The sequence below is a fragment of the Otolemur garnettii genome, unplaced genomic scaffold (genome assembly GCF_000181295.1).
Source record: "Otolemur garnettii isolate 467f Iridium unplaced genomic scaffold, OtoGar3 scaffold00212, whole genome shotgun sequence".
In the NCBI taxonomy this organism is placed as follows: domain Eukaryota; kingdom Metazoa; phylum Chordata; class Mammalia; order Primates; family Galagidae; genus Otolemur; species Otolemur garnettii.
Window position 1 is genome coordinate 765,942 of NW_003852607.1, and position 12,773 is coordinate 778,714.

The following is a 12,773-nucleotide window of genomic DNA, read 5'->3' on the forward strand; positions in this document are numbered from 1 at the left end:
ATCTCTCTCCTTTTCTCTGGCTGTGTTTCTCTGGCTCTAGAAACCAATCCCTGCCCCACCCTCGTATCTCTCTCTCCCCTACTCCTCTCTGTTTTGCTTGCCTATTTCTCCTCTGTATCTCTCTGGTTCAATCTGTTTCACTGTGCCTGACCCTCTCTGGCTCTGTCACTTTCTCCTTCTGTCGCTAGGGGGTTCTCTCACTCTCTGAATATTTGAATCTCTCTCCTCCTTATGACTCAGGATCTCTCTTCACTGGCTCTGTGTATCTCTGTCCTTTTCTCTCTGATCCACTAGTTGTTTCTCTAGCTCTATGACTTTCTCGCTCCCTCTCTCTGGCGGGGGGTGTTGGTGGGGGTGGGGTCTCTCCCTCTGTGTCTCTCTGATTCAATCTATTTCTGTCTTTGGCCCTATGAATCTGTGTTGCTGGGGTCTCCGAATATTTGCATCTCCTCCCCGTGTCTCTGTAATGCAGTTTCTCTCCGTCCTCATCTTTCTCTCTCTCTCTCTCTGACCCTCTCCATTTGTCTCTCTTTGCCCAGGGACTCTCTCTCTCTTATCTATTTCTCCCTCCTCTCCCCCCACCCCCCCCACCCCCACTGTATGTCTCTACGTCTCTGTGATTCAATCTCGGCTTGTCTGGCTGCCTCGGGAGTCCTTTCTGCGAGTCTCTGTCTCGGGAGTGGGGTAGGTCTCTTCCTGCCCTCCTCCCCTTGGCGCTCCACCCGCCCCTCCGCCTCTCCTGAGGCGCTCTGTCCGCCCACCCCCTCCGGGGGGAACGCCCTGTTACCAGGGGCAACCAGCGTCCGTCCTGGGTTGTCGGCGCAGAGTATCCTGGGACCTGTAGTCCCAACCTCCGGACAGCTGTTTTCGGGACGCGGCCGAGAACTTCCTTTCCCGGCATGCCACGCGAGGATGGGCTGAGCGTTGCAGCGGTGCCCAGGGGGTTCTGAACACCAACCCGGCTCTGTCCTTGATTGTTTTTGTGGGTCCGGGTCGGGGTTCCGAGATTCTCGAAGCCGTAAAGGAGGCGAGAGAATTCGAGACCTCTCCTAAGGATCCCCGTCCTCAAATATGGGCCTTCTAGCCACCTCGAGGCGTCGGTCGTGCCGCAGGACGAAGGATAGGGGGGTTCTGGGGTGGCCCCTCAACTGTTTCCCACCAAGTTCCAGTACAGCACTCCTTGGCTTCTCTCTTGAAGTTACCAATGCATTACCTGGGTTCTATAGTGATCTCTCTGGTTCCTTCTAGAGAGGGTCCAAGCATGGGATAGGGGAAGGAAGGGTGGCCGAGATGCCCTTTAAGAAGACAGGGATTGCTGCAGGCGGAAGGCTTTTCCTCGCCTAAAGGAGTGTGTCCTAGTTGGCCCCTTCCTCCTCCTGACCTGCCAGAGACCCTTCCCTCCCTTGCAGTATCTCTTCCCGATTGTTATAGGTGGAGCTACAGAAGAAAAGTTGTGTGATCCTGGAATTTTGGAATTTTCTCAGACTTACATATGTAGTTGTGATTCTCTTGAAGTTGGGATAAAGGATAAACAATCTTCTGTGAGACCGAGTCATCACTGGAGTAAGTCACTTGATCTTATGAAAGTTTTGGGCTCGGCGCCTATAGCTCAACCGGCTAAGGCGCCAGCCACGTACACCTAAGGTGGCGGGTTCGAATCCCCAGCCCGGACCCGCCAAACAACAATGATGGCTGCAACCAAAAAATAGCCGGGCGTTGTGGCGGGCGCCTGTGGTCCCAGCTACTTGGGAGGCGGAGGCAAGAGACTCGCTTGAGCCCGGGAGTTGGAGGTTGCTGTGAGCTGTAATGCCACGGCACTCTACCCAGGGGGACAGCTTGAGGCTCTGTCTCAAAAAAAAAAAAAAAAAAGAAAGTTTTGTTTGTTTTGAGACAGTCTAACTCTGTAGTCCTGGATAGAGTGCCATGGCATCATCATACCTCACAGCAACCTCAAACTCTTGGGCTCAAGTGATCCTCTTGCCTCAGACTCCTGAGTAGTGGGATGACAGGTGCCTGCCACAATGCCTGGCTAATTTTTTTTACTATTTTTGGTAGAGATGGGGTCTCACTAGTTTTGCTCAGGCTAGTTTTGAAGTCCTGAGCTCTTGTGATCCACCTTCCTGGGCCTCTCACAGTGCTAGGGTTACTGGTATAAGCCACCATCCCTGGCCTTTATGAAGGTTTTCTATTTACTAGGGGTAGTCAGAGAACTTAGACCTGAAGATAAGATAGAGCTGATGGTAGGAAAGTAGGCAGGATCAGGTCCTGAAGAGCTTTGATAGTTACCTGTAGACAACGTGAAGTGGGATATAGAAGGACTTGAGCAGGGGAGGAGGGCAGGATCTGATCTGAATGTTGAAAGAATCCAATCCCTCTAGGGCCAGAATAGGCTAGAGGTCATATGGCCAAGAAGGCTGGGGGCATTACCTCAGGTGACACAAAATGGAACCTGAGCTGGACCAAGAACCTGGAGAAGGGGAAGATAGTAATAGTATGTAGGAAAAATAGAAAGTGTCTGATGAACCAGTGAAGACAGGGAAGGTCAGAGCAAGTGCTCGGGTTCTCAGCCCAGAAGTGGGGAACCTGGAAGGAAGAAATAATTTTGGAAGAAAGCTCCAAAACTCAAACTGGGGCATTGTATTTCTGAGGTGCTCATGGGACTCCAAGGAGGGAGAAATCTTGTTCGTTTCTATCCCACCCAGCCCTCCTAATTTGAGGAAGTAATTTAGAAGGACCCAGACTCAACAAGCATTTTCAGATGAGACCAAGATCGTCTTTTTCCCAATCCCCTTCTCCCACAAGACTGAGGAATCTGGAACTTGCCCCTCCCCTGGAATCCTCCCCAATAACAAAGAAAGCACAAATCCCTTTTTAAGTCTTTATATTGAGATTTTTAAAAAACATTATGAATGTGGGAATGGGGGAAGGGACAAGGCATCTATGAACAGAAACTGATGGAAACCAAAAGCTCCAGGGAATTAAAAAAAATAAAATATATATTTATACATTTATATATATCATGCTGCGCACGTGAGTTTCAAAGAAGCAAGAAGCAGCAGCAAGAAGCAACTAACACATAGATACCCGTGTGTGCGCACCACACTCATGTGAGGCCATTCCTCTGGCTATGGCAGCACTAATCCCCATCCTTCCCCACCCCCCCAAAAAGAAAAACTGAAAAGAAATTTCTCTCTTTAACCATGAGGCCACCCAGTAATTTTTGCTTTCATGACTAGAAAAAGAAAAGAAATAAACCCAAGCTGATACTGCCTTGAAGTCGGCCATGGCCATTTTCTTCTCCCTGCCAAAGCAGGACATGTTATTTTTAACACTGAGGCTAGCGGGCCACATTACTGCCCTAACAAATACTTTAAACAGCTATTCTTTGCCTCACTCCTTTTTCTGATACAACAGAAAATAGCTGGGATGAAGGGTACCAGTCTCTTGCTTCATTTATGATGGCCTAGAGGCAGTGGGTTTTTAGTAAGGCTGGCAAAACTTCTAGAACTGATCTCAGGCAAGGCTGAGCACTGCCAGGTGGGGCCTAAGGTCCCAGGATCTGTGCATGTAGCCTCCTGCCCACTGAAAATTAATGACCCCCAAAGATTTTTTAACCTAAAGGGGAGGTCTACTGTATACCCTCCTCCACTGGGAGAAAGAGGGCCCAATTCCGAACTACCCACCTCCCCAACTCCCCAAACACACACATACACACACTGACTAAGGCACAGCTAGGGCAGGCAGGCATGCTTTGGCAATTAGGCCCCTTGGGAGGCCTGTGACACAGACAGCTGCAAAGAAAGGTGTGGGATGTGTGGAGCTCAGCACCTTTGGAGGTGAGTGGAGGGCAGAGAAGAAAGAAGTCTCAGGGCTCCCAAGGAAATGGGAAGAGGTGATGGAAAAAACAGCAGGAAACCCAGAAAAGAGATAGGAGGAAGAAAAGGTAAAAAGAAGAGAGTGGAGAAGAGAGCACAGGCAAAACAGGATGTGGACAACAAAACAAAAACAGGAAGGCAAGGAAACAGAACAAGAAGAAAGGGGTGAAAAGGAATCAAAGAAAGGGGAGAGTGTGTGATGAACCAGGAAGGAAAGGAGAAGGGGGGAAAGTAAACTCCTTCGTGAGAAAGATGAAGATATTGGAAAGAGAAATGGGAGCCCTGGGAGAGCCTTAGACTTTGACAAAAACCAGGCGGGCAGAGTACACCAAGTCAGCCACATATGCCAACAGGTTGATGGCTGTCAAAATAGCCACAGCCAGTCGGCGGTCCCAGTCACACACGTAGTAGGAGTGCCTGTTACTGCAACCCACATCTCTTGACCTCCGAGGATAGCCACCATACCTTTCATCAAACTGGTAGAGGGGCCAGAGGACAAGGGCAGTGGCATAGAAGAGGACAGACAACAAGGCCAGTCCTGAAAGGAAACTAGGGAAGGGGATGGGCAACATGTTGGTGCAGTCCCCCAGGTTCAACAGGATGGCAACAGCTGCCAGTATGAAGCAGATGGCGTACACTGCCACACACCACTCCAGGGCAGGTTTGTGCTGGTACAGGTAGGGGCTGCTGATGAACGCGAAGATGATGCAGGCCACGAAGGTCTCCAGCACCTTGAGCAACCCTGGCACAGTGGCCATGTAGCCAGTGATCTCACCGGGCCGTGCCCGGGTCCAGGCCACTTCAGTGGCGTAAGCCACGCAAGCGATGCAGGAGAAAAAGGTGGCGGCAATGGCGTGGTCCCGAGATCGGCCGTGAGACATGAACTGGACGTAGGTAGTTGGGTAGATGATGGAGGCTGAGAGGCAGAAGAGGGCTGCGTAGCAGGCAAAGGTGATGGGGAAGTTGCGCCAAGACAGGGGGAAGCGGGCCTGGAGCCCACATAACTCGATGATGAGGATGACCAGGGTCACGGCAAAGCAGAAGCACCAGGTGAACATGGACCAGTTACCCATGGGCCCTGTCCAGGCATCCACGCTGGCCACCAGTGAGAAGGCTATGCAGGTGGACAGCAGCTGCAGCAAGCGGAGGAGGCCCAAGGGATGTGCCAGGGCCCGAGGAGACCCCACGATGGCTGGGGACCCCAGGCCGGAGGAGGACGACGTGGTGGTCGTGATGGTTGTGCGGGTCACTGTCACCGGCATGGCTGGGGGAAAGGGAAAGACAGTGTCCTCACAAGGTTCCAAACAAGGGGATTCAGGCCGCCTAAGCCCCCACCTCCTCTTGGGACAAATTAATTTGGGCTCTAGCTAGGGAGTTCCCAGAATGTGAAGCTTTCAGGTTTTTTTTGGGGGGGGGAGGGATTGTTTATTTATTTTTTTGAGACAGAGTCTAACTTTATTGCCCTGGGTAGAAGCCATGGTGTCATAGATCACAGCAACCTCAACCTTTGGGGCTTAAGTAATTCTCTTGCCTCAGCCTCCCAAGTAGCGGGGGCTTCAGGTGCCCGCCATAATACCTGGCTGGTTTTTCTATTTCTAGTAGAGATGAAGTCTCACTTTTGCTCAGGCTGGTCTCTTAACTCCTGAGCTCAATTAATCCACCTGCCTCAACCTCCCAGAGTGCTAGGATTACAGACATGAGCCACTGCACCCAGCAGCTTTCAGTTCTCAAACCAGGACAGTCCTTGGGCATACAAAGATGCATTGGTCACTTCAGTTCTAGGCTTACTCCTTCCTCACCCTTGCTAGAACCCAGGAGTCTAGACTTCTATTTTTCTCCTACCCAAGAGACCCATCTTCTCTTTGGAGGCCTAGGCACTGCAGAACTGCACTGCTTCCTCCCCACTCCCAATGATACCCTCCTTCCTGAAACCCAGTCACTCAAGATTCTGGTCTGAGCATCCTCCCTGTTTTCTGCCTCCTGATAGCACCCTAGTGTTGTATAGAAAACCCCATCTCTCAACTTTCTCCCTTTGGGTATGCAGAGAGTTGCACTCCAGCCCCTGTGAACAAACTTTTCTCCTACAACTAACAGTGATCTCAACATTCCAGCTTCTAAACGATCAGGAATCCAATCTTGAGGGCTTATACTCTCAGGGACCCACAACCAGTCAGAGTCCCAACCTGCCCATCTGCTTCCTCTCACAGAGCTCCCAGCCCTGGAAAACCAAGGCTCTCCCCTCCCTGCAGGAACTGGGTCTCAAGGGTCAGCAGCCCCATCCTCTTCCCACCTCCCACCACAGAGATTGGGAATCTACAACTCAATCTAACTCCCTGCCAGAAAAGGAGGGCTGGGGTGCTGCTGCCCAAAGAAGCTTAGTTTCCTCCTCCCCCAACCGTCTCAGAACCCAGCTAGCTGGTTCTCCAACTTCTGGAAAACTCAACTCCCCAGATTCCTGACAATCCAGTGCCCTGGCCCCTCCAGCGTAGTCTCTAGGTTTCCAGGTCTCATTATGCAAGGTCAGACCTCTGGACACCAGGCCCTGGGCCATGAGTACAACAGATGCCCCTGATTCTGGGAAACTAATGCCTTTCTTCCCTTCTTCAAGAACCACAGCTTTCACCTCCTTGTCCTACAGACCCTCAGGGATCGAAATGCCCCACCTCTTAGGGACAAGGTGCCCAAATCATTCCTCAGGCTGCAAAATCTCTAAACACTCAGCCGAAACCACTAAAATATTCAGGCGGCCTCTCTCAGCCACGAGGAAATAGCACTTCCTCCTTCCAATGAAGGAGCACTACCACAGGTCCTAACCTCTTCCAGGCCAGCGGTCCCAGAACAGCAGGTCCCAGAGGCACAGGGGCCCAGCTCCTGGACACATCTGAACATTGGTTCCTCAGATACCAATGTCTGTGATCCTCTTCCTTGGAACTCAAGCTTCCAGGCCCTTCTCTCAGGATCTAAGAATCCTGGTTCCCACCCCCTCCTCCCTCAGACCCAAGGGTGCGGTTCCTCTGTCCTCAACTCCCTTTGCATTCAGGAGTCTGAACCGTGGCCCCTCCTCCTTCGGACTCAGGGGCCCAGATCCCCAGCCCACTCACCAGCGGCCTTAGCGGAGGAACCCACGGAGAAAGATCTGGCTGTGGACACGGACTAAGTTCCACACCTGGATAAGGCTGGTAAGAGCACCTGACGGGAAGAGAGGACGTCAGCGGCCACCTATATCGGGCTCCTCCCTACCGGGACCCACAAGACCCGCGGACCAGGCTGCTAGGCCCAGCGGCCGGGCGCACCTCCCTGCCAGAGCAGGCACTAGGCTAGGAGCGCGGAAAGGGCCGGGATCGTGACCTCAGAGAGGTACCGCCCCTCCTCCTTCCTCTGCTTCCACTAACTGTGTGGGCTGGCGCAGGGGGGCCGAGGAGAACGCGGGCCAAAATTCACGCCCTGCGGGCAGGGGTGGGCACGTGTGTGATCTTAACCCGGCTAGGCAGGGAAGCCTGCGGCCAGTGGGCGGGAGAGCCTGGGCGGCGGCCGCGGGGGCGGGCTGCCCAGCTAGGCCCAGCGGCTCCGCGCCTTATAAGGGCTTCAAGTCAGCCCAGCCTTCTGGAATACGGCCGAGACCAGGAGGCTGTTCCTGGACCTCCGGTCCTCTCCTGGATTTCGGGGGAAGGGAACGCCGACTCAGACGCCCAGATCTTAGGAGGAGAGGGTTAGGAGCCTGCATTTCTGGGTCCCTATAAAGGCTGGGGAGCTTGGACCCTCAAGCGTGCCTCTAAGAGAGGAGTGGTCTGGGACTTCGGATTCTCGGGGCTCCGGCTGCAGACCAAGCTGGACTCTACCCGCAGAGCTAGAGTCCAACCCGGAGACCAATAGCCCACCGCCGAGTCCTGGAGCACCTGGGAGGTGCCACACCACTTGGGACACCTCCCGCTCCCCCACACCCGCTCCCAAGACCCGTTAGGAGGAAGTCGGGACTAGCCCAGCCCCCTGTTCTCTGGAAGGCGGGCTGCTGCCAAAGAAGGGGATGGAAGAGGAGGGCGCAACTCGCTCAGCTCCCCACGGAAGGTGGGTCAGCAGGGGTGGGGACGGGGTGCTGGCTGACGTGTTCCGGGAGGGAGACCCTTCGCGAGGGAGGGGTCTGTCCCCGCCCTTAGGGCTCCAGCCGTTGCCTGAGGTCAGAGCTCAGGAATGCACAGCCGGAGACGGAAGGAAGAAGAAACACCCCTTCAGACCTCCTCACCGAGCAGCAGACTCCCTGCGCCACACCCACACCCAGCACGGCGGTGCCCCCAAACTCCGCTACAAACGCCACACCCATCATTCAGCAGACTAGGAATCCGGACCGCGAACTCCAGGCTCAGTCCTTAGCACCCGGGATGCTGGGCTCAGCCTTGTCCTCCCCTGGCTTCCCGCACCGCCAGCATTTTAGGAGCACGGGCGCTGCATCTTACCCCCGCCCCTGGGCTTGCAGGGATCCCAAAGTTCCGATTCTGTCTGTCACCTGGATGGGGAGGGAGTCCGGTCTTTCTGAACTCCAGCCATTCTTTTCCCCAAACCCAGGCCTCCTAACTCCAAGCTCTTTCTGTCCTAAAGCACCTACCAGATTCTTGCCTCCTTCAACCCATCACCCTAGGTAGGACCCAGGGAGTCCCGGCTCCCAGCTCCTCCTCCCTCAGACCCAGGAAGGTCCTGGCTTCCAGTCCCCCCTCAGATCTAGGGGATCCCAGTCCCCAGCCCCTCCTCCCTCAGACCCAAGGGGTCCCAGATCCCAGGCCCTCCTCCCTCAGACCCAGGGGGTCCCAGCCTCCGGTCCCCAACTCCTTCTCCCTCAGGCCCAGGGGTCCAGGACCCCAGCCCCCTCAGACGCAGGAGTTGGAGGTCTCCACTCATGTCCTCTCTCTGGACTTAAGAGCCCCAGACACTCCTCCCTCAGTCCCAGTAGCCCCGGCGTCCAGCCCAGTCTTTCCTAGGACCCAGAGGTTCAGGTCCCAGCCCATCCTTTCAGACGTACGACCTGCTTGAGTCCATGTCCTTTCCAGTACCCATCCTTTCCAGAACCCAAGAATCCTGGCCCAGCCCCAGTCTTTCTAGGGACCCAGACATTCTGAATCCCAGCCGATTCTTCCCTCTAAACTCAAAGACTGTGGACAGTTAGCTGCTCCCGCCCTCTGGGTTCCCAGCAGCCTCACCTCAACCAGCTTGTGAAGATTGCGGCTGAAGCAAAGACCACAGCGGTAGACTGTAAGGGTCTGACGGCTGGGTGTGGCGAGTGGGCGGGGCCGGGGGCCGGCCAGGGCCGGGCTGGGCAGAGGAAAGGGACATCCCCGAGCCCGGGCTACCCTAGTCCCGCCTCGGGGCGGGTCCACTTCAGACCACTCCTCTCAATTTGGTGGCTCTCCAGCTCCCGCCCCGCGAGGGGGGTGGAGGGCTGAGATCACCGTTGCCATGGTGACAAAACAGGAAGACACAACAGCTGGCGGAGTGGGGACTCCTGGGGGCTGCCCTCCCCCACACAGCCCTAGAGAAGTCTCCAGGGAAGGCCAGGGAAGACCGTTGCCACAGAAACCCGTTTGTTTAGAGTTTGTTTAGGACCAAGCCCCCTCAGCTAAGGTCCCCACCCCTGGTCTCACCTCACTCAATTTTCCTTCTCCCTGCCCCCTCCCTCCTTGTCTACTCCGCTCTCTTCTCCCATCCCCCCCGCCATGATGGATGAAACCTTAGACACCTGAGTCGCAGCAGATCGGGGTACCAGGCCCCTCAGTTTAATGCGGTTTGAGGCCTAGGGTCTCTGTCTTTTGGGTTCCTGAAAGAGAACAGAATTAGGGTGCCGATGCATGGGATATAGAAGGTTCTGAGCTACGATCCCTTGACCCTTGGTCCCCTCGCCCCCCCAAAGAAACAAAAGCTGAATTCCTGTATTTAAGGATCTTGAAGAAGAAACAAATGGTCCCTTAATCCCTATTTATACTGGGACCCTCGGTGTAAGGGATTACGGGGTCAGGGCAGACTCTGGGGTCTCAGATATAATAGTCGATGGGGGTAGGGACGTTGTTAGCAAAATTTCCGGAACCTAACGAGGTAGAAGTTGGGGGCACACGATGCCTAGGCTACCCAGTTCCTTGGTTCAAAAGAGCAATCAAAGCCGGCTTCTGGGTTTTCAGAGCAGAAGTGGTTGTAAGCCAAGCCTCCCAGGTCTGAAAGGGAGATATATTTTTGGCCTGCATTCCTGGCTCCTGGTCAGAGGAAGGGACCTCTTAATAAGGACGGGACAGGGGCTGGGGGCTTGAGATTCCAGCTTCTTGAGGGAGGAGAGGGCGTCCAAATGGCCGAGGCGCCAGAGCCGGGAAGGGCTGCAGGGTTCGTTTTAGGGGTACCTCTGAGGCCTCTAAAACGGGATGACCAAGACGAGCAAAAAAAAAAAAAAAAAAGGGAATTGAAGGTCGCGATGACGGGCCCCCAGGCATGGCCGGGGCGAGGACCCGGGACGCCTGGAACCCTCCCTCTGGCCACGCTCACTCACCGCGGTCTGCAGTCGTCCCGGGTGCGGCCTTCCCGGAGGCTGCTGCTGGGCGGGGCCTAGTGGCGGAAGCGGACGCTCCGAGACGCAGAGCTAACCACGCGTTCCCTAGCTGTTGCCGCTGGGTGACACACCGGATCACCACTGAGACAGCTTTGAGTCCAAGCCCCGGGGTGGAGGCCGAGCGAGCAGTTAAGGAAAGGGTGGGAAGGGGTCCGGAGTGGCCTCGGCGCCCGACGCTGGAGGAGGGAGGGGCCGGAGGGCGGATCTCAAGGCGGGCGGGTCCGCCGAAGTCTGTGAGGTGGAGGGACAGAAGTATGGAGGAGGGATGTAAATAGAGCCTATATACCCACTTTTGTGCCCCTGCCAGGGGAGGGGGCCCCAAACCTTCTTTGTCATTCTGTGCCCTGTAGAACGCAGAGCATGTCAGCGCGCTCAGCATCAGGCCTTGCCTAAGGAGAAGAGGCTGGGAACTGATTGGGAGTCAGGACATGGTATTAATTCGAGGCTCCCCTAGCTTCTATTAACACGCCTCCTTGGTCTCAAGTATAGCAATGTCTACTTGCCTTTACTGCCTAAATCAATCTTTCTCCTAGCCTGACCAGGTAGTACACCAAATGGTCCGGAGATGGTCTCCACTTACATAACTTACTGCTGTTGTGCCCTGTAGTGGAAGCAGTCCCCCTTCAGGCACTGGAACCCTTGGTGGTAAAGTTCAGGGTGGCAGGAACAGGAAGCAAACATTCTGACTCAATGGGTGTTGTTTTGAGGAATGGCACTCTTGAGTTCCCAGGGCTGTGTAACCTGGCATCGTGTGTGTGCCACTAGGTCTGAGTGTTTACTCCTCCTGTAGGACAGCACCCTGACCCCAAAGATGTTGTCTCCAACCTGTCACTGTAACCCAGTCTCAAACAGGCTGTGCCTCTGTTCTACGTTGAGGTACATGGACACCACCCCCCACACCACGTCCTAGTAAACTGAGTTCCTTGATCAGAAGCAATATTGTATGGGTGAACGTGGTGGTGAATAGGCCCATTCAGTGCATACACAGAGGCTGCTGTTGGCAGAAGTGCAAAGGGCAAGAAAAGCAAATAACAAGCCCAGAGTTATTTACTCTAAGAAGGAAAAACTCATTGCCCAATCCATGGTGAAAGAGGTCCAGTGAAATCCTCAGGTGACCAGGTATTTGGCTGGCCTTCCTAGAACACTGCACCACATTGGAGGCTCAGCAGCTACTGCTGCCAATGAGGTAGGCATGCATCAGTGACATAGCTGGCAAAGCTTCAGGGAGGAAAATTCATGTCTCAGCTGCTTTGCTTATGAAAGAGCCCTACAGAGACTCAGGAAAGAGGCTGACAGAGATTGGCAAAGTGGTCATCTGATCTATGAACCCTTATCCTGAAGCCACTCAGGGCCCAGCAAAAGTCAGAAATTAGTGGAAAGGCAGTTGTACCTGGAAGGGGCTTATTATGAATAATAACAGATTTTCTTCTCACCTCAATCACTCAGAAAAATTGCATAGGTTTTAGAAGCTCCATGCCAGGAACTGTAGATGAAGACCAAATGTATGTTTCTTTTTTTCTTTTCTTTATATTTATTTTTTTAAGAGAAGGAGTCTTACTCTGTCACCCAGACTGGAGTGCAATCTATAATCGTAGCTCACTGCAGCCTCAAATTCCTGGACTCAAGTGAGCCTTCTGTCTCAGAGTGGCTGGGATTATAGACATGAGGCACCTGGCATGTTTCATGATATATCACAATATCGCACAGATCTTACTTTGGGCCTATTTGAATATTTATTCATCAACAAACATTGGTGAGTGCCTCCTATCTGAGAACAAAACAGCCTTTAAAACGCCTGCTATTGGCTTGGTGCCTGTGGCACAGTGGTTGCGGTGCCAGCCACATACACTGAGGGTGGTGGGTTTGAACCCAGCCCAGGCCAACTAAACAACAATGGCAATTGCAACAAGAATAGCCAGGCATTGTAGCAGGCACCTGTGGTCCCAGCTGCTTGGGAGGCTGAGGCAAGAGAATCGCTTGGGCTCCAGAATTTGAGGTTGCTGTGAACTATGATGCCATAGCACTCTACCAGCAGGACATAGTGAGACTCTGTCTCAAAAAGAAAAAAAAATGCCAGCTGTAATGGAGATTTTATCTCTTAAATAAGTGGCAAAGGGTTTAAGCAACGTGGTTATTTGGAGGGAGTATTCCTTTTTTTTTTTTTTTTTGAGAAAGTCTTACTGTATTGTCCCAGGCTAGAGAGCCATGGTGTCATAGCTCACAGCAACCTCAAAATCCTGGGCTCAAGCAATCCTGTTGCCTCAGCCTCCTGAATAGCTGTGACTATAGGAGCCCACCACAATGCCTAGCTAATTTTT

General features: G+C 53.7%; 1 protein-coding gene across 3 annotated transcripts; it reads right to left on the bottom strand.

The window, feature by feature from the left end:
• Positions 1 to 2,864: 2,864 nt before the first annotated feature.
• MYADM (myeloid associated differentiation marker) lies at positions 2,865 to 11,946 on the bottom strand. 3 transcript variants are annotated; one of them, XM_023507960.1, is made up of 5 exons: positions 11,036 to 11,946; positions 10,396 to 10,686; positions 9,601 to 9,678; positions 6,977 to 7,064; positions 2,865 to 5,139 (listed from the first exon to the last, which is right to left on the bottom strand). In XM_023507960.1, the coding sequence occupies exon 5, from the start codon at positions 5,135 to 5,137 to the stop codon at positions 4,169 to 4,171; it is 969 nt and encodes a 322-aa protein (XP_023363728.1). In that variant the 5' UTR covers positions 5,138 to 5,139; positions 6,977 to 7,064; positions 9,601 to 9,678; positions 10,396 to 10,686; positions 11,036 to 11,946; the 3' UTR covers positions 2,865 to 4,168. The 3 variants fall into 3 exon arrangements, with proteins under 3 accessions (XP_023363728.1, XP_023363729.1, XP_003801632.1); XM_023507961.1 differs by lacking the exons at positions 10,396 to 10,686; positions 11,036 to 11,946 and having other exon boundaries at positions 9,601 to 10,370; XM_003801584.3 differs by lacking the exons at positions 9,601 to 9,678; positions 10,396 to 10,686; positions 11,036 to 11,946 and adding an exon at positions 9,065 to 9,246.
• Between the last annotated feature and the right edge of the window lie 827 nt (positions 11,947 to 12,773).